The sequence below is a fragment of the Rhinolophus sinicus genome, linkage group LG02 (assembly GCF_036562045.2).
Source record: "Rhinolophus sinicus isolate RSC01 linkage group LG02, ASM3656204v1, whole genome shotgun sequence".
Lineage (NCBI taxonomy): Eukaryota > Metazoa > Chordata > Mammalia > Chiroptera > Rhinolophidae > Rhinolophus > Rhinolophus sinicus.
Window position 1 is genome coordinate 182,011,290 of NC_133752.1, and position 22,061 is coordinate 182,033,350.

The following is a 22,061-nucleotide window of genomic DNA, read 5'->3' on the forward strand; positions in this document are numbered from 1 at the left end:
CTTTGAATTGGTTTTGGAGAGATATGCAGAAAACTAGAAAATTGGATATTGCAGAGATTTAGAAACTTTCCTCTTCCTATTTTCAACACTGACCTGGTTTAATCTGTATATGGATGTCCCCTTGTTGGGAAAGGCAATCTCATATGCACAGTGTTCCGTCCCCATCCAGCCACATAAGAATGGGCCTTGGACCTGGAACACTTCCTTACTAAGAGATAAAGAGCCCACACAGCCTGTTCCAGGCTTATCGCCTCGTGTGGGAATATCTTTCCCTGTTTGAGGGTCCATGAATGTTCCTTCGTTCTATCAGGCATGTGCATTAATGGCCCTCAGGCATAGCCCCTGCTTTCAGCATTTCAGACTCCACAGGGGAGGGATGGAGGTCCGTCCTGTGGCACAAGAGGGATACATGCAGGCCAATTGTTTTGCATTGGCTGCCAGGAGGAAGATGTGATGGCCATGGGGACCAACATACTATGGGAGCTGACATACTCCTCTATGTAAGTAAGATTGTTGTTCCATCCAGTGCTTGACTGCATTGTGCTTTCTTTGGAGACTGCAGTATCAAAACCCAACTTTGACTTTTATTCTTGATGGTCGACATAGTGATGACCTCAGCTTTCCTCCATGTAGTTGGAGTCCTCCCCTGGCATTGGGAACCTGTGCCAAGTGTTCTCCTTGACATACATCTTTGACAACAGTAGACCAAGCTTCACTATAGAACCTGAAGTGTGATCACAGGATCATTTCAAAGTTATAAAACCTAATTCTCCTTAAGGAAGTCAACACAAACACAATGAGGCTGCAGAAATAGTCTCTCAGGATTTAAAGCTCTTGACATCAAGATAGGTGAAAAAAGATTACTTTGGGGAGGTATCAGTATACAGAACAAGAGGAATTCCAAAGCAAACCAAATGAAAGCAAATGTAGCTCAGTATAAGGAAAGAAACCGAAAATAGTATTTCAGCCAGATATGCTATCACATACACAGGTGTATAATTCAACTTTTAACTATGATACTTAAAGGCAAATACTGACTTATCTACCAAACAGCCCAAAAAATTACTACCATCTATTTCATAGTGGAATTCCTTAATGTCAAAAAGAAAGAAGTCATTTCCATTTATTTTTTGGCAAACATGATCTCAGCTACTTTCTCATTCAAGCATATTAAAGTTGCTGATTTTATTTATTTAAATGTGTGAATTAGTGAGTGAAGCACTTATTTTTAACTTGATGCATACGTAAATGCATCAAAAATTATATGTAAATGTTCATAATAATTACTCTAAGAATAATTAAATGACCTATTATTTATATAATGAGCCAATGCTTAGAAATAACTATAATATTCTTTAGGAGGAAATTAAAACTTAAAATTGTCTCACACAAAGGCCTAATATTTGTTACATTAAAAATATTCCACAATTTTAACTGGGAAAATTTTAATTAATAAACACATGCTTAAATATGAGGAAAATTTTTTATGAAGGAAACTGTAAAAATCAGTATGTATGTCGAGAAAAATTATTCACATTATAAAAGATATTATGCAGCCATTTCTGGTTAGATGATTACCAACCTGTTTTCTTTATGTTTGGGGCATGTAGCTACACTTCATTTGTTAACTTCCTGTGCAGATTGGAGTGGCCAAGTGACTACATGACTGAGTGCTAGTCAATGAAATATGAGTAGACGTGATGTTCACTCCTTCCAGGCCCGTCCCCTACAACCTCCTCTACTTGCATACTCCATTATGTTGACCCTTTGCCACCATTTATAGATGAGTCAGGCAGAGCCAGTAAATGGCAGGAGTCTAAGTTCCTGAATTCCCACTTGGAGAAGAGCTACTTGCTGATCAGTAACATGTATGATGAATTCTAAATGAGTGACAAATTAACTTCCATTATATTTGACCTATTATTATACGATTTGTCTTAATTTTTTTAAAACAGCTAGCATTACTTTAATATAGCTTATTATTAGATAATTAAAATTAATCTTCATGCTAGTGATGTAATTTAAAATTTTAATATACCAAAAACTTAATACAAATATATTAACTTCAAATTGAGAAATATTTTAACGTCCATAAGTAGACTACATTTTAAATAAAATTAGTTTTCAAAGTTTATGCTTTGCTTAATCCCAACAGATCCTAAACTTTCTTTCACATTTAATTAACAACTTTAACCTTATTAATGGTTTCAGTGATCAATTAAATCTTAGTGAAAAGATGATTTTTCAAATGATCATATCAAAAAATAAGAATCAGTCTTATCAGTTTTATCACATTCCTATAAAGCATCTAAAAAGTAACAAAATGTTTCAAGAAAACTGCCAGAAAATAACTTTAGATTAACTTTAAAAAGAAGTAAAAAATGGTTCCACCAGCATAGGTTTCATTTGGTAAGAATGAATGTGCAATCACTCAAAACAAATAGATGAAAACAAAAGAAAACCAACCCTAGACGAGATTTTGAAGTTGGGGAAGTTTTCTCAATTTCCAGTCAAGCGTTCGAGTTCATTTGTCTAATATTTATCCATGCATCCATGCATCCATCCGTCCACCCATCATTCTTTTATTCATTGATTCAATAAAAGTATATTGGTCTTCTTTTATGTGACAGGCATTTATGTGACTGTTAATACAAAGATGAAATACACAAATAATGCCCTCAAGGAACTCAGAGTCTAGTATTTTCAAGAACAAGAAACCAACAAAATATGCAATTACAATCACCATGAGTACTATTACAGAGCATGGGGAAGCGCTGAGGAGCATCAAATCCAGACCAAGGAGAGGGTGCAAGGTTGGGCTACGATTGGAAGGAGGTCACATGAGAATCAAGTTTTGATGGAAGAGGAGAATGAAAAATAATAAAATTGGTGTGGGGTGGAGGAGAAGATAACAACTTCAGGTATGTGAAGACAGGCGAAAAGGAGTATGGAAAATTCATAGAAGTACTGGTTAGTACAGAAACTAATGAGAGATGAGAACACAGAACGAAACAGGAGTCAGTTCATGACGTGCTCTCATTTTCCTTATTTCATAATCAAATAGTAGTTGTCATCCCACTTTTTAATGCCCCTCCCACATGCTATTCAAACAGGACAGAATCACCTTTTCATTTTCACTGAATAAAATGCAGCCATTTCTTCTTTCAACATACCTCCATTGAATAGCTACAACATGTCAGGCAACTTACTAGATTCTGAGGATATAAAAATAGTTTCTCTTTCTCTTTTTCCACAGCACTTGGTGGTTTTGTATCATTTACTGGATTGTTCCGTAAAATAACTTATCACTCTGTATTTCTATTATTTAGTGCTACATCTGCTTTCTCTGCTAAGCCCCAAGCTCCTGAGAACAAGAAAAATGCCTCATTCATTTTTCATCCGCCCTAAAACAATATCTGGTACATAGTAGAGGTATAATGAATGTTTACTGAGTGAATGAACTGAAGCAATGCAGAAAAATGGATCAGCTTTAAAACAAAAGACCATTTTTTAAGTTTCTTCAACGTATGATAAGGCTTTTTAAAAACATGAAATATAATGTATATTTTATATTTTGCAGAGTAGTTACACTAATTTATTGGTAAATAATATTTTTCCACTGTAGCACCCTTTCCTAAATGGGAGAGAGACCTTGGAAACAGCAAAAAGAGTCAGTTCTTCCAGAGTAAATGAGGCAGTTCCGGGAAGGTGAAGTAGGGTCAAGCGGCGGTGGTAAGAATAAACAAAGGGGAACTCTAGCAGACCAGGAGAATGAGAGAAATGTGAAAGATTCAAACATAACACCAAACTTTTATCTTGGAAGAATGAAATATCTGCTCTATTACTGAAAGATGGAAAATGGGTACAGAGACAGATTTGGGTGGAAAGAGGATCAGTTTACATTTTGACAGGTTCGGTTTGAAATGGCAGCGGGAAGTTTGGGGAAAGGGGTCTTGGTAGCGGGAGAGAAGTGAGAAGTTACAGATAGAATTGTCGATTTGGAAATAAACATTGAGTTACTACCTGAACCCAAAAAGCAGCCCTCTCACTATGGAAGAAACTGCCCAAGAGAGAACAGAAAGAAAGCCAAGGGACTGTGAGAAGAAAGGGGGGCCAGCTAAGGAAAACACAAACAATAAGGAAAGTGGCTGCCTGGTTGATATAAGAGGAATCAGGGTGGAAAAGAAGTAAATTTGGAAAGTCTTTCCTAATCACCCATATCTGAGTTCAGTATCTTTCCCATGTATTTAATGCTACCTTGTATTTCTCCTGTTATAACACTTATTACCCCATTGTGTAATTACCTATGTCCATGTCTGTATCTTCCGCTAAACTGTACGTTCAGTGATAGCAGGGATCCTCCCAATCTTGTAGACTGTTGTATATACCACAGGGTATAACACAGTAGATATATAGTAAGTAATTGTTTCTCATATATTAAATGCATTATTCTATAAATATCATACAGACATTTGATATTAAAATAGAATTAGCAGTGAATTTAGAGGAGGCAGAAACTTTCCAATTTTGCTCCCATAAATCAGATCACATCACTTTCCTGCGTAAAAACGTTCAACAAAAACAAAACAAACAAACAAACAAAACACCAAACCACTTTCCATGAGCTCCGAGGCTCTTGCTAATCTGGATTTCCATTTCATTCCATTCTATTCTCTACCTAGTTCACTATACTCCAGCCTATTCCATTGGTCTTCTTTTTGGTACTTAAATATACTAAGCTCTTTCCCAGCTCAGGAAAGAGTATTTCCTTTTATTCCAAATTCTCTTTCCTTGGTGCTTTTTATGACTGGGTCCTTCTCTTCCTTCACATTACAGTTTATGCAGCACATCACTCCTCAGAGAGGCGTCTTCTAGCCACTGTACATAAACAACCACACTCCATTCCCAGTTACTCCATCTCATTACTATGTGTGAGTCAGAATATCTTGGTTAAATATGTCTCCAGGCTTATGAACAATCAAAGCACCTCTTAAAATCAGGTTATAGACAAGAAAAAAATTTTGAAGTGTGTCTTCTCATATCTGATCTATGAATGTAGAATTTTTATGTGTTAGACTGTGACCTTACTATGCCTAAAAATATCAGATTCTTCAGTGTTTATGACTGGATTCTCAAAACCATGAAACGGCACTTGTTCCAAAGAATAAGATAAAATTACAGAACTTTTAAATCAAAATAAAAAGATACAAGTCCTTACTAATATTATAATCTCTCTCTTTTCCTCTTACTTCCTCTCTCCCTGCCCCTCTTCACACACACACACATTTCTGTTGTGTGTGGTGTGTTAGTTATGTATTCTACTTGAAGAGGAATCACACCAGTAGAAGGACAATTAATATGATATTGTAAACAGGAAACACAATCTCTGTGAACATCTCTCCTCCTGGGGCCTTATCTAGAACTTTGTTTAACTCTCATGAAGGATGCTTCCCGGCCAATACAATCTTATGATATTATCAAGGTAAAATGACTTCATGTTAATTTCTGTTGCCCAGAGCTATGAGGGGATGACTTGAGTTCTGATTAGATGTAACAGAATTAATGAGAAGAAAGATATTGGTAGTATCAAATTTTAAAAGAGCAATTGAATGGCCACAAAACATTTACTTAGCACTTACTAAGTTCCACTGGGATAGATGATGATGATGATGATGATGATGATGATAAAAACTGTTCCTGGGTTCACAATTTCATTCTTACAGAGTTTTGTTTAAACGGGGAGGCGGGCAAGAGAGGCAGGCAGGGGCGGAGTGGGGGAGGTCATGAGGAAGAAGCTAGAACTTCAAAGAACAAGTAAGCAGAAGTGAATATAGTCTGTGAGTCTGAAGAACTGAAAATGAAAGTATGATAAGGATGGTAATATATTCTTTTGAATACCAGTGTATACTTTATTTGGTATTTTAACACCATTTTAATTTAATTCCAAGTATAAAAATTACTAAAAGATCAGTTATATACAATCTAAGATAAAAATCATATGATCATCTTGATAGACGCAGAAAAAGCATTTGACAAAACGCAACTTCCTTTCATGATAAAAACACTCAACAACTTGGGTATTGAAGGAACATACCGCAACATAATAAAGGTTGCATATGAAAAACCCACGGCTGACTTCATACTCACCAGGGAAAAGTTGAAAGCTTTTCCTCTAAAATCAGGAATAAGACACCACTGTTAATTCAGTATAGTACCGGAAATCTTAACCAGAGCAATTAGACAAGAGAAAGAAATAAAAGGCATCCAAATCAGAAAAAAAGTAAACTGTCTTTGTTTGCAGATGATATACTCTCATACATAGAAAATCCTAAAGACTCCGCCACAAAACTGTTAGAACTAATCAATAAATATAATAAAGTTGCAGGAAACAAAACCAACATACATAAATCTGTTGTGTTTCTATACACTAACAATAAAATATCTGGAAAAAATAAAGAAAACAATCATATTCACAATAGCATCAAAAACAACAAAATACTTAGGACTAATTTTAACCAACGAGGTGAAAGATCGATACAGTGAAAACTTAAGACTTTGATGAAAGAAATCGAAGAAGACACCAACAAATGGAACAATATTCTGTGTTCGGATTGTAAGAATTAATATTATTACAAGTTCCATACTACCCAAAGCCATCTCTAGATTCAATGCATTCCCTGGGAAAATTCCATAGCATTTCGCAGAAATAGAAAAAAACAACCCTGAAAAGGTAAGTTATTTTGCCTTGATGACCAATCAAATTTGCTTCCATAGGAGCAGAACAGAAACGCAAAGACAAATGAGGGCCAGATCATTGGAATCTAAGTTCCACAGATCTGTGCAGACAAGAAGAAAATGGGTCTGAGTAGTTGACTAAAACATCAACATTTATGAAATGTTCCAGTGCCACGTGCACAAACTATTGAGCATAAGAATTATCTAGTTTATTAAAAATAATCCATCTCCAGAATTGCTGGTTCAGTAGGTCAAGGTGAGACTTTTGGGCACAGCTCACAGTGGGCCATGTGGGGATTGAACTGGCACCACGCTCCAACCAACTGAGCGGACTGGCTACCTTCAAGGTGAGCCTTTTTAGAAACACTATTATTCAGATGAAAAATTATAAAATTCAGGGTAGTATTTATCTAAGGAGTAGATATTTTATCTAAGGCAGTATTTATCCAGGGATCCAAATACCAGTCTGACTTTAAAACTCCTGTTCTCTATACTATGATGTCACTCCCAAGTTACAAATATATGTTATTGAAGAAATTAATATAACTTTAATATGGAGACTCAGCAAGTTGGTGAGGATGGTAATAATAACTGTAACAATAAAGATACTTAAATGTTTAGAAAAGTGGCACCAAGCTAAGTAAGAGTAGGATTATAGGGCCAAAAGGAAATCCTCTCCAAGGCTAGAATTGATTTATTTCAGCAACACAGAATGGATGATTACAAGGAAAAAAATATATAACATGTCAATATTTGTCTCACTTGTTCTGGGGGCAAGCTATTTCCATTCCTCACAGGTTCATTATCTTTGTTCATTGCAGAGCTTCTCATTTCCTGTCAAATCCATCTTCTTGACTACCTCATTCTTTCTCCAAATTAAGACTTTGTTTCTCGTGATTAATTATTTGATGGCATAGACTGGCAGCTATCAACTAAATGGAATTGTTGTGAAACTGTAAGCAACCAAAATAGTTGAGCTTTAAAAAGCAGAGATAGTTGAAATAAAAATTCTGGCAAAGGAAAGTGAAAATAACACGCAGACAATTTGGAAAATCGAAGCTTGAGATTGAAGCAGGCCACACAGTATCTTTTCCATTACTGTTACTGTCTTTGATTATATCTTAGAAAATCCTAATTCTTCAGCTGTTAAAGGTTGAATGGATTCCAATATTCAGCTATCATTTCCAAAATGGTCTCATGATAAAATGTTAGAATTGTGAGCAACTTCAGTAATTTTTTTCTGGGTTACTAGTCCACTATTTCATTAAAATTAATTTGCTCTTCAAGGTGAAAAACATTTCCCTGAACACAGAGGTAAGTGATTACTGCCACTGACATGCTCCTTTAAGCTCAGGTGCTAGACTGATTTCCTTTGGCATTAGGAAGCAAAATGGGATTCTTTTACAATGGCAGGCTGGCCAAGGCCTTTACTCCAAAATAGAACCAAGAATTCTCAAATGTGTAGCTTGAAATAGAATTATAAATTAGGTGCATTATGGTAAATGAACATGGTAAATATGCAGCTGAGAGTTGTCAAAACTTAACGTCATCCTTATCCATAAAGTAGGATTAGAAGAAAGTTAAATTATTATTAAACTTAAAATAAATAAACATTAAAATCAGCTCCTGAGTGTAAAGTATAGATTCCCAGAGAAATCATAATAGCTGAGTTCTTCTGCTAGGAAATTAAATTCAAGTCAGAGATAATAGAGAGATCAGAGAGAATGAAAGTATCAAAACAAAAACTGGCTGATGTTGTACCTGCAGAGTAGATAAAATAAAAACTTCGTAATATAATATTGTACCAGTATGTTAGGTATATTTTAATAAAAAAATTTAAAAAACATAATTATCTGTTTTGCAAACTGTTTTGTGATGTGATTAACAAAAGGTTAAGGGGATCTAATGTACAGCCTGGTGACTATAGTTAATAACAAACATTGTATTGTCTATTTGAAATTTGCTATGAGGATAAATCTTAAATTTTTTCACCACACACACAATAAAAAGGTACTATGTGAGGTGATATGTTAACTTGATTGTAGTAATCATTTCACAATGCATATGTATATTAAATCATCATGTTGTACATCTTTGAACAAATCATGCTGTACAACTTAAATATACAAAATTTTAAATTACCAATCATAGTTCAGTAAAGCTGGAGAAAAAAGGCAAAAAAAAATAGAAGAAAAAAACTTCATAAACTTCATAAAATCAAATATTTAAAATATTGAAAAATCTGATGAAGGGAGTTTACTGCCTTTGGATACCCTAACAGAATGCTCATAATATTGAGAACTTTTTTTTTTTTTTAAAGAAAAAAAAAAAAAAAAGAGAACTTTTTTAATGGCAAACATGTTTTAAGAACACGCACACATAATACTGTGCTTCAGCTGGACACACCATGATCAGCAAGAATCATTATCAATCTGGGGGGGGGGGAACAGGGTGCTGGCTTAAGTCCATTTTCTTTATGATTAACTGAAAAACAAAATGCTCCCAAAATAGTCCATCTCAACCTACACAGGAAGAATAACAGGGATGAATTAAAAAATGTTCATGACAAAATATTGAAGAATTTGATAATTAATATGAGACATATGTTCCTATATCCTTACAGTAGATTTCCATTATATATGTTGTCAGGAATCAAACATAGTACTTGTAATGTTATCTATCAGTGACAGAAATATGCTACTACCACGTTTCCCCAAAAATAAGACCTACCCCGAAAATAAGCCCCAGTTAAGATCATCAGCCAGACGGATGCATTTAGTACGTTATGATGATGTTCCAGAAGAAGATGGCATGACTGTATTTGAATAAATGTAGATTGTTGTACATGAAAAAATAAGACATTTTCTGAAAATATGCCCTAATGCATCTTTTGGAGCAAAAATTAATATAAGACATGGTATTGGGGGAAACACGGTATACAAGAGAGAATGATGGACCTAAGATATTGTTTTTATGTTGTGAGGTAGTTTATAATATAGTTTAACCAGGTTATTTCATTTCATCCTCAGAACAAATGGTGAGGCATGCATTATTTGAAACATCAACCAACAGAGGAAGTTCTGAAACTAGAATGACTCCACCTTAGAGCTCTTCCCATAGGTCTTGCCCCTAAATTCAGTTATCAAACAGACTTTTTGATGTCTGTGGCCTAATCAAATCAATTCAACAAATGTTTACTAAGCATGTGAGTGAGGAACTATGCTGAAGATACGCATACACAGAGATCACTATATCCCCTGTCATAAAGAGGCTTACAAGCAAAACCAAAAAAGACTGATGCATAAACAATACAGAGCAGACTATGACACTTATATCACAGATTTATAAATGAAATGTAATGTATTCAACCCAAATAGTTGGATCTAAACAGGAGGATCAAAAAAGGCTTTGTGATGAATCATTTTCAGTAAGTTGAGACAATTGGGGGGGGGGGAATTATACATGGATAAAACATTGTGAATCATTGAAGGACACTTGGTCCTGTCTAAAACGTCTGTGGAGACATTTGGTTCACATTGAAATGTCCTTGAGATTTGGTTCTGTTCAAAATATCCATGCTTAGAAGATGTCGCTGAGTTCAAATAGCCCATAATGTTTATTTCTACTTTTGATTTACAGGATTAATATATTAAAAATACGATCATGTTTTATTAGTCCAGTAATTGTGCTGTGGCTGTATTACCATTAATAACCCTTCTTGCCTTGTAAGACATGAGACCTAAGTTCAGAGCTCAGCTTTAACCTTTTGGCATCTCTGTAACCCTTGGCAAGTAATTTTATTCTGGATTTCCACATTGAGGGTAATAAAACCTACTTCCTGCCATTGTTGAGAGAAATAAAGACGATAATGATTTTAAAATGCTTACCACAGTGTCTAGCACATAGTTAAAACTTAGTATAATATCAAGCTAGCTTCTACTATTATAATTATTTTCAGAGATCATATCTTGGCAACTGTTTATTGATGTTTAGCAGCCACATCTCACTGTTGGTTCACATTGCAAATGTGGTCATTTAAACATCCTGGAACTTTCTGCATAAACTACTGCCGCAATTAAATCTCTCCCATCTTATATTTATACCACTGAATTTTTAGAAATCTAAATATAAAATTTTGTTACAACTCCCGCTGAATTCTGTGTTTGTACTTTGAGCCAAGAATCTCAGATAATTGAGGTAATTTTTCATGTAAGTTCAATTATTTGCCATTTACTATTCCTCCCTAACATCTGCAAACTTGATTATGATAGATGACTGTCTTTTACAAAGTAAAATATTGACTTAGACCAATCCAAGAACAGAACATTTAGCATTTCACTAGAGAAATCCTTTCCATGTAGACATTGAGTGATCATTTGAAAGTCTGGACAAAATTGGACAAAGTCTATAAAACATAAAATCAAGATGGCATAGCTTCAGCAACAAAAAAGAATAGCTCTTTTTATGTGAATGACAGAAAGCCATAATAAACTTTTTGTTTTAACTGATGAGGAAACTGAGGCTTGGAAAGATCAAGCAACTTGCAAAGGTCACCCTGCTAATAAGTGGCAGACAGGGATGCAAGCCCAAGTCTGTGTAACTCCCAATCTTGTGCTCTTAACTGCTAGATTAAATTGCTCCCCTAAAATGGTTGAGACTCTATGCTTGATGGCAAAACCCTGTCCTTGGACTTTGTAACTTATCTCCAAATAATTGAACATGTGTTTCAGTGAATGTGGTTTATTTACAACAATGGTTTATATGCACTCTTACATGTAATGTTTGCCCTTTTTATGCATTTATTCATTCAGTGAACTTTCAAAAGAGACCACTACATGCAAGACACTGTGCTAGGCAGGACGTGATTACAGAGATCAACCAAATATAGATTCTACCATCAAGGAGTCTGTAAGAATATGAAAATGTATACACCTACAAGACAAAGCAGAACAAAGAGATGTGTCATGAAAGGTAAAAGCAATAGTGTTGGAAGTTCAAAAGAATGATTCTTTTATCCTAGTAGCTATTCATCTCCAGAATCCTCCTAGATTTGTTACAGGTACAAAATGTTCTCCCTTGGGTGAGAGAAGGAACAAGAATTTTACCATTCTGATTCTGGATTTTCCTTGTATATACATATAGTACATACACACGGTTAAGGGTATTAGTTTCAAAATACTAATATAGGTGAACAAAATCTACACATTTCCTAAATACTGGAAGATCTGTTAGCACAATCCAAACATGGCCTTAGTACACAGTGGCCCTGAGTCAACCTTTTCCAAAAGTTTGTTCAACTATGTAAGACATACTCATAAATTATTGAAGTTAGAAACATCCTCTGAACACTATATTCCCAATAAGACAATAGATACCACTGCTTAGGATTCAGTTCCACTATAAAATAACTCATATATACTAAAGAATCAATTATAATCCTGTAAGACCCCTGTATGTTTCAGAAAATTAATTTCCCAAAGCACTCTGAATCTGATGGGAATTGGATGAGATGGTTAGCCACTAAATTTTTCACAATTCTGAAACTGGTGCAATCTTAATTTTTAAGCTCTAGAAATTATGCTGAATGTGTTTAAAAGTAAACTTTATTTCAAAACCACCATTTGGATTTTAGGCATCCTAATTTAACTTGATTGACCTTTAAGACATGATGAATTCTGGCACGAAATTAAGCATATTTTCCTATAGCGACTCCCCCCACCCCCCACCCCCAAGAGTGTTCTCAAGCAGTTTATAGAAGCTTGGTATGAAAACTGAGAAGTTGAATCTTGAAATGCTAAAGTAAAATATCTCATGCTTTAGAAGGTTTACATGTAATTTAAGATTTTGCATTGGAAAAGAAAGTGAAATGACAGGAAAGAGGTACACTGAGTAAAGTTGCACAAAACCTGTAATTGCACAACCACTTTAATACAATAAGTCTTAGTTAGATGCTGCTTGTGTCTAGGTTTTCCCTCAGGAGAAAAAAATATATAATGCATTTCACCCCGGAGCTTCCTATTTATTTCTTAGAGACATAGGCTGATGAGGCAATAACGCTTTTTCTATTTTAACCTTAAAAATATGCTTTCCTGAAACTTCGATTCTGAAATCTGCTCTAAGGATCTTTATGTTATCATCAAATTTCTCTGGGACATGATGTTGTATACATTGTCTATACATACGGAGGAAAGAACTGAATATATGATTTGGGAAAATAAGTGAAAAGAATATAAATTTTTTTCAGATTACTTTATATATTCTTTCAAAAACTTGAATTTCATGGGTTGGAAAGAATGTGAAGATATTTATATTTCTTCAAAATTTACATTCTAGATTATATAATGTTCTAATTCAACTTAGAAAATGGCTCCATATGCATATTACAAAAGCATTTAAAACAGACTCACTTTTGAATAAAAATTTATGCAAGAGAAAATGTAATTTTTAACTTGAGCTGGCTTTCACATTAAATATAAAACTTTCAATTGAATACATTCAATCATAATAAAAATTTTAGTTTTTAATTAACTTATATTAGTAAAATTATTCAAAGTATCACCCTAAGGCTAATTTTATATTTTAAAAAAACGAAAAACCTCCAATTCAAAAATGAGAGTTCTTACATAAGATGGCTGATTTTGTATTTTAAATTACTGAATTACAGTGCCCTCTATTGGAAGAAAAAAGGCAATAAAAGCTAAATTGAACAAAGAATGGTTAAAATACCCCAAAATTCAAGCTGCATCATTAATAGGTAAATACATGTATTAATAATATGAATTCTACACAATATGTTTTCTTTTAATTTTTTTTCTGAATTACTTTGGATTTATTTGTCATTACAATGAACAAGTTAGATGTTGCATATCATCTAAAATTAAATTTCAACAAACTAAATGCCCATCCTTCAGTCAGTAATGTGTATAGTAAACAAAAATGTTTCTCCCCATTTAACATTCCAACATATTAGAAATAACTTAAAGTTAGGACTCTGGCAGGATTACAGTTGAAATTTTGTTTAATGAGAAACTTAAAATGTCCCTAATTCAAGAGATTTTCATAAGCTCTTACACTGCGCAGTGGGAGAATTAGGCTGGATACTAGAAGATCTATGAAATTTAGTCTAAGTCTAAAATTCTATAATCCTGTGGTGCTATCAAGACCTCAGTTCAGACTCAGCATCTCAGGCCTGAATTACTTCAGTAAGGTCCTGGCAGATTTTTGGTCCTTTAAGACCAATAGTGTGCACATTATAATAAGCTTTTGTGTGTGTGTGTGTGTGTGTGTGTGTGTGACTCCTTTGGACATGGCTGTCTGCTTTGGACTAATCAACTAATTTTGGTTGAGGTGTTAATAGCTGATAAGAGTTTAAACTATTGTTATGCTTCGAGATAAGATTGACATTTTAATTACAACTTTCCGGAAGTCAGACAAAAGTAGGCTTTTTAATCCTACCCTGGGACCCTCCATAAGAAAGGTTCTTTTACGAAAAGGAGAGGGAGAGGAAACAGCAAATGCAAAGAGGGAAGAGGAACGGTGGGGTGAAGAGAGAACAGAGGACGATGGAGATGCAGAGAAAGGGAAAAGAGACCCAGTAAGCTAAGCGCCCTGTCAGCAGGCACCCTTGTGTTCACCTGCTACTGCCCAGAGCCTAGTACTGATCAGGGCACAGCGTGGACAATTTGTAACTGCTAAAAGACTGAATGAGAATGAAAAAGGAAAAGAGAGTGAGGAGAACAAACTCAGGCAGTGGAGAGACAAAAATAAAGAGAGAAAATCTGAGGACAGAACTCTGGCAGACACCAAGACCACAATCAGACGCCAAACAAGTTTTTAAAGAACAAGACTCAGAGCCACCCAAAACAATTCTGACTTAGTTGGTATGAAAAGGTACCTGAGGGTCTCAGTATTTTTTGAAGCCTCTCCAGATAAGTGCAATGTATAATCATTGCTGGGAATCATTGTCTGAGTCTCTCCCTAGAACATCTGACATTCAATTACCACTTTCATCTTCCCCAACTGTCACCTTCATTATAGAACTCCCCACTACTCAAGGGTTTATTTTCCTCAGCATAAATATTAAACGTCTGACTTGCTTCCCAACTCTAATTATCTGCCTCTAGCAAAATAGTTGAGTGGTAAGGGGTACAGTTCTGGCCCCAGACTGCTTATGTTCAAAGCCTGGCTCAGGGACTTAACCTATAAACTTAGGAAAATCATAAAAGTTCTGTGTGACTGTTGTTCTCATCTGTAAAATGGAAGGAATACTACTACCTCATAGGATTATTATGAGGATTAAATCAGTTAATATAAATAAAATGCTGTGGGGGGGGGTTCCATCAAGAACGCAGAGTAGGTAAACGCTATGCTTACCTCCTCTCATAACCACAACAAAATTACAACTAAACTACAAAACAATTATCATTAAGAATTGTTTAAAGTCTTGCTGAACCAAAGCCCTACAACTAAGGACATACAGCAAAAAGAAAAAAAAATAAGGATATTTTAAGGGGCCTCTGGGACAATATCAAGCGTACCAACATTTACATCATAGGGGTACCAGAAGGAGAAGAGAGAGAGCAAGGAATTGAAAATGTGTTTGAAGAAATAATGACAGAAAACTTCCCTAACCTGGTGAAGGAAACGGATATTCGAGCCCAGGAAGCAGAGAGTCCCAAACAAGATGAACCCAAATAGGACCAAACACCAAAGGTTAAAGACAAAGAAAGAATCTTAAAAGCAGCAAAAGAAAAGCAGTTCCTACCTACAGGGGAGCTCCCATAAAACTGTCAGCTGATTTCTCAACAGAAACTTTGCAGTCCAGAAGGGATTGGCAAAAAGTATTCAAAGTGATAAAAAGCAAGGACCTACAACCAAGATTACTCTACCCAGCCGCACTATCATTTAGGCTAGAAAGACAGATAAAAAACTTCCTGGACAAGAAAAAGCTTAAGGAGTTCATCACCACCACACCAGTATAATAAGGGATCTTAGAGGGAATTCTTTAAGATGGAAAAAAAAAAAAAAAAGATAAAAATATGAAAAATAAAATGGCAATAATTACATATCTATCAATAATTACTTTTAATGTAAATAGATTAAATGCTCCAATCAAAAGACAGGAGGGCTGAATGGATAAGAAAGTAAAACCATTACATATGTTGTCTATAAGAGACTCACTTCAGATCAAAAGACACACAGACTGAAAGTAAAAGGATGGAAAAAGTTATTTCATGAAAATGGAAACAAACACAAAAAAAGTTGGGGTAACAATACTTATACCAGACAAAATAGACTTTAAAACAAAGGCTGTAACAAGAGACAAACGACTTAGCAACCCCACTTCTAGGTATTTATCCAAAGAAACCCAAAATGCTACTTCGAGGGGACGTGTTCATCCACATGTTCATTGAGGCATTATTTGCAATAGCCAAGACATGAAGGCAACCTGGGTGTCCCTGAATGGATGAATGGGTAAAGAAGAGGTGGTGCATATATACAATGGAATATTATTTAGCCATTAAAAAGAATGAAATCTTGCCATCTGCAACAACATGAATGGACCTAAAGGGTATTGTACTGAGTGTAGTAAGCCAGACAGCGAAAGACAAATGTCATATGATTTCACTTATAAGTGGAATCTAAAGAACAAAATAAACAAATGAAACAGAAACAAACTCATAGATATAGAGAACATTTTGATGGTTGCCAGATGGGCAGGAGGTTGGGAGTGGGTGAAAAGGGGAAGAAATTAAGAAGTAATAAATTGGTTGTTACACAGTAGTCATGGGAATGTAGGGTATAGCATAAGGAATACAGTCAATAATATTGTAATAACTATGTATGGTGCCTGACCGGTACTAGATCTATTGGGGTGTTAGATGGGAGGGGGGTTGGGGACAGCGTGAAAAGATAAAGGGATTAAGAAATACAAACTGAAAGTTACAAAATAGTCATGGGGATATAAAGTAAAACATAGGGAATATAATCAATCATATGGTAATAACTATGTATAATGCCAGGTGGGTACTAGACTGATTAGGGGGATCACTTCTTAAATTATATAAACGTCTAATCACTATGCTGTACACCTGAAATTTATATAAAATAATATTGAATGTCAACTGTAATTGAAAAAATTTAAAAAGGGAGAAAAAGATAAAGGAGAATAAGGCTCAAAGTTTCACATATAAAACAAGTCATGAGGATGTAATGTACAGCATAGAGAATACAGTCAATAATATTGTGATAACGTGGTACGATATCAGGTGGTTGCTGGACTTATCATGGTGATCACTGCTTTAGGTATATAAATGTTGAATAACTATGGTGTACACCTGAAACTAGTATAATACTGGTTTTAGCTATATTGCCATAAAAATCTTTAAAAAATAATAAAGTTCTCCATAAACGTTAGGTATTATCATTACTTATGCAAATTTGTTTCCACTGCTTTCCCAAATCAACTCTCATAGTAAAACACTCCTCAAATTAGATGCTATGTTTCACCTCTGTGTTTTGCAAATATTGTTTCTGCAGCCTGAAATCCTTTCCCATTCATTCATTCACTCATTCATTCATTCCAATACAAGTACAAGGCATATCTCCTCTTTCTCCAGAAACCAGTTTAGTCTCTCCCTACCTCCATGAAGTCTTCAATGAATACCAATAAATCTTCATTAACTTCTCACTTTTTAAAAAAATTCCTTTGGCCGCAGAATAGTTTATTATGAGAAATGTAGCTGGGAATTAAAGACATTAGCTCTGAGTTTGAATCCGAGGTCTGCCATTCGTCAGCGGAGTCATTTCCCAAGTCTGTAACTCCTTTCTTAGGATTACTATGAGGAGTAAGTGGCTGAAATCATATAATGAATAGCAAATAGCAAGCACCTAAGAAATGTAGTTCTTACAATATGTATTTGTTGTTTCATATGTTAGCATTGTCTGCACACTGTGACGAAAGACTCCTTGGAGTAGGCATTTTGAACTCTTTGGAGTCAGGAACTGTGTCTCACTATCATTATTATAAATCCTACAGCTCACAAGACAGTAACAACCGTCTATATTAGGTGATCTATAAGTATTTGATTAAATTGTTGCATAATTTGAGAGTATAGGTCAGAACAAAACTCTGGAAAAGCATGTTTCATGAATGGAAGGAAACAAATATTCAACAAACAGGAAATGGAACCAAATAAAACACAGGCTGTAGAGAAGGGTCAAAATAATTTCATTACTTTGTAAACATTCAATAACAAGTTTCTATCAAATTAATCTTCTGAAAGGCCACTTCCAATGATGTCTTTTATCTGCCCAAAATCCTTCAGATTTTTCTCATTTCCTAAAAAATAAATACCCAAATTCTCAACCTGACATTCAAAAAACATTCATGGCCTGACCTCAACCTATCCTTCTAATCTTATCTCCCATTTGCCTCCTTTATAAACTCTATTATTTCAGATAAATAGAACTACTTGCTGTTACTCATAAGCACTCTCTGTTTTTCTGCCTCATGTAATCTTTAATATTTAATATGACAATATTTTCAAGGAACATAGTATAAAGGTTTATCACAGGAACAAAGAGTGGTTGCCTGTGTGAAACGTATGAACTTGAATTTTAAGAACTTAAGTTCAATTTATGAGCATTAATTTCTCTCTTGCTACTATTAGAATACAGCCTTTGTCTTATAAAAAAAAAACACATTTGGCCATCATTTTCCAAAATTACATCACTCCCACAATGCTAAAAGCCCTTGCCATCACTACTTGAAAGCTATAAGCTTGAATAAGCACAGTCTTATTAATAAGAGTATACAGACCCCAGGATGCATAGGATATCCACTGAGTAAAAGGAAAAAAATTAGAGCTTCTATTTACACTTATTCTTTATTCGCCTCACTTGAATTTCTTTTATAGCATATGCCTTATAATCTACATCGTATACTCTTAGAATAATAATAGATACATATAATTTATAAATAAGTGCATTTGGAATGTTTGCTCAAAATTTCTTTACTATGATACATACAACAACAAAAATTGGTCTAGAGAATTAGGGCTTTCAGAAAATCTGTGGGTTGAGAAGTAGACCTAAAAACCTAATCACCATGTATTGTTTATGAAGGATAAACACGTCCTAATTTCTAACCAACTTTCAAGGAAATGTTGAAATGTAACTGGTTTGTAATTTGGAGATAGCATATACCTGTTTTTGATTTTTAAACGGGAAAATTTTTCCATTAAAGTTGCTACAGTAAATATTTCATTAATATAAAAATTTCACTTGGTAAATCCAACAAGTATTTACTTCAGTATATATACATATCATTAATCATAATTATTCATAAAGACCTTTTATTGGAGCCAATAATGTGATGTTTTACAAAAGACAGTGCAGCAAACAAACAAACAAAAACAGAAACAGGACTACGTAGTAAGACTAGCCTTGGAACTAGACTAAAAAGTACTACACTGGGAAACAGTGTCAGCTCACATTCAGTAACTAAATGAAGTAAATCTGTTAGTTACTATACTTAGCTACTTTTTTGTTATTTTTCATAAATAATATGACATAACACAATCCACTCTATTATTGACTTTTAAAGAAAATATAATTTTTCTAAAACAAATTAAATTCTAAAACTAAATATCATAATGTCTTTCCTTTAATACCAGTGCATCCTATAAATCCTTCCTCTATAGGACACAAAATAGATATACAAATCTTAATTTTAAACAGATTGATTCTCTACAGTTTTCCTTGCTATTATGCTAATATAAAAATCCAAATAAGCAAGAATCTCATGATTTAGATTCTGAGCTTGTAGGTTGCATGCAAATCCCTTGGGATTTGTATTAGATTATAAAAATATGGAGGTCAAACTTTCCACAACATTTCTTTCCTACTATGACAAACGGGGTGACTATATACACATAGATCATCTGTCTTTCTTCTTCAAGATGGGGTTAGACTCAGTTCACAGACACAATGGGGAAGAAAGACAAAAGAAAGGTTTTCTACTTTCTTTATAAACCAATATCATTATGTCCAGTAAAACTGGGGGAAAAAAGAAAAACATAATCAAAGAAACTATGATTCATGTGTTACGAGAGTCTAACAGTGGCGATATCATCACAAACTATAAATGATTTATCAAAGCATCCCTTCCCCGACACATGCAGTGAGAATAAAACACCAATGAACATCAGGGGAAAGAGCAAGAGGGAACTGACATTTGACAAGCAGAATCTGAAGATAGGATAAAGCACAAATCCCACGCTCTTAGGTACACACTAAACTGGCAAAGACAGACACATTGTCTTCCTTCCCCCCTTACTTACTACACTCTGGCTTCCATTTTTCCCAAGTTCTTCCTCTGAAATCTTGCTCAAATTATCTAAGTAGTGGTCTGATATTGTGTGGCACAAATCTTCAAAAGAATAATCCTTTTCTTGACAGAGTTTTATTTCATCCAAGAGTTTTGATAATTCTCCAGTCACGGTTTCACCTGTAAGACAGTAATTTTTTTCAAAGTTTCAAGAAAGGCCATTGATAAAGCTTAATGCTAAATAATAAAAATATGACAAGTATGGTAATAGAACTCAAAATATGGCAAACAAGATTAAGTAGTCAGAAAATGCTGAAAACAAGGTACTAAACTATAATTAGTACAAGAATACTAAAAGAATACTAAAAGACAAAGAGAAGTTCTAATTTCTATTATTATTCTTTTTCAAAATGGAAATGAGTAGTGAAGGTTTACATATAAGCAGTACATAAAAGCATCTGGAATTACAGTTTCTAAAGCTTCATTTATTATAGCATTTAATCTTCCACAATCTTTTATCAGCATACAGAATTTATTCAACAATTCATTAGCAAATTTAAAATGGTGCTGGGAGTCTACTTCCTGGGTTCTATAAAAAGAAATAGTAGAAGGCACTTAAACAAATAATTATTTAAGTAATTACTAAATTAGAATTATGTGATATCAAGGGCAAACACAGAAGGAACAGATAAAAAATATGCATCACCTGTCAAGACACAAATAATCTATAGGTGGCATACAAATATTCTTTTTTCTAATCATTCTAAGAAAGGTACCGTATGACTATAATTTATTCTGAAAAAAAAAATCCAGCCATTACTATCCAGATATCAATATTTTTATTCTTCATTCAAAACGCATTTTAGGAAAAAATAATCTCTGAAATATCCACTCCATATAAACTTCATGATAGCAGGGACTGCCGTCTACTTTGATCACTACTGCATCTCAGGACCAGAGTAGTGCCTGACAAATAACAGGAGCTCAATAAATGTTGAATAAATGAATAAAATATAAAGTATAAGATATAACCTACTAGACTTGAAATTTTCACAAGTCTTAGCAATTTTTATATATCGGACAAATTTGTACATGAAAGTCTAGTGTCATTTCAAAGCCTTTATAGTTAGCTACTCACTTTTGGTCTTTTGGGAAGGAGACTCAACAGGAGATGAAATGTGTGTTTCTTGCGTTGTATCTTCCTGCACGTGTTCTTCAAGGATGGTTGGTCTTCCCACGCCGTCTACATATTCTGTGTATGTAAGTTTTTTAAATTACATATTTGAAGTTATTTATTGTGAAATATTTAAACTTTATGTTTTACTTCTGGTGATCAGTTTTTCATTTATTTCTTCAAATCTAACTATATCTTAACACGTTGCATACAGATCACGAGAATCTTCACGAGGGATTTAAACCCCGCCGTACGCATCGTGTTAAGATTTTAGAAGAACTTCAAAAAACCAGACAAACCCAAAGAACTTCTTGATGAGCTATTAAGCTTCTTTCCTCAAAAATATATTCATCTGTTGAACATACAATAACATCATTGGTTTCTTTAAACATATTCTACCTGAAAATTCAAAACTCTGAAAGATGCTTTGAATAGACTTGATGCCTAAATAGGAATGTCAAATTCAGATGATACAACAGGTAGGTAACATAAATGAATAAAGTGGGATAAGTTTATGTTACAATGGTGTTGTCATCTTGCAAGACAAGCATAACTGCATATTAAACTTTTATTTCTACAAAGAAATAATGTTCTTTTCCATTATTCTTGAAGCAATGTCCCACACTCAGTCTCTCATTTTTCCAACTTTGATGAAGCCATAATAATAGTAATAGCAGCTAAAACTTAAATATTGCTTACGAGGCACCCAGCAATGTTCTAAGTATTTAATATAAATTAACTCATTTAATCCTCACAAAACTATGACACAGTCACTATTACTAATCTCAGTTTTAAAGATGACAACTAAAGGAGAAGGGTTTC

At 34.2% G+C, this 22,061-nt stretch overlaps 1 protein-coding gene across 16 annotated transcripts in view; it reads right to left on the minus strand.

The window, feature by feature from the left end:
• The window catches only part of ANKS1B (ankyrin repeat and sterile alpha motif domain containing 1B), an 891,644-nt gene that overhangs the window by 743,651 nt on the left and 125,932 nt on the right, over nucleotides 1-22,061 (minus strand). For all 16 annotated transcript variants that reach the window (XR_012494067.1, XM_074326203.1, XM_074326202.1 and 13 more), the window contains exons 7-8: nucleotides 21,204-21,317; nucleotides 20,079-20,245 (exon numbers count right to left, since the gene is read on the minus strand). Coding sequence is in view for 15 of the 16 variants with exons in the window: in XM_074326203.1 (XP_074182304.1) it covers nucleotides 20,079-20,245; nucleotides 21,204-21,317 (281 nt within the window). In the remaining variant the exon portion in view is untranslated. The remainder of the gene's footprint in view (nucleotides 1-20,078; nucleotides 20,246-21,203; nucleotides 21,318-22,061) is intronic.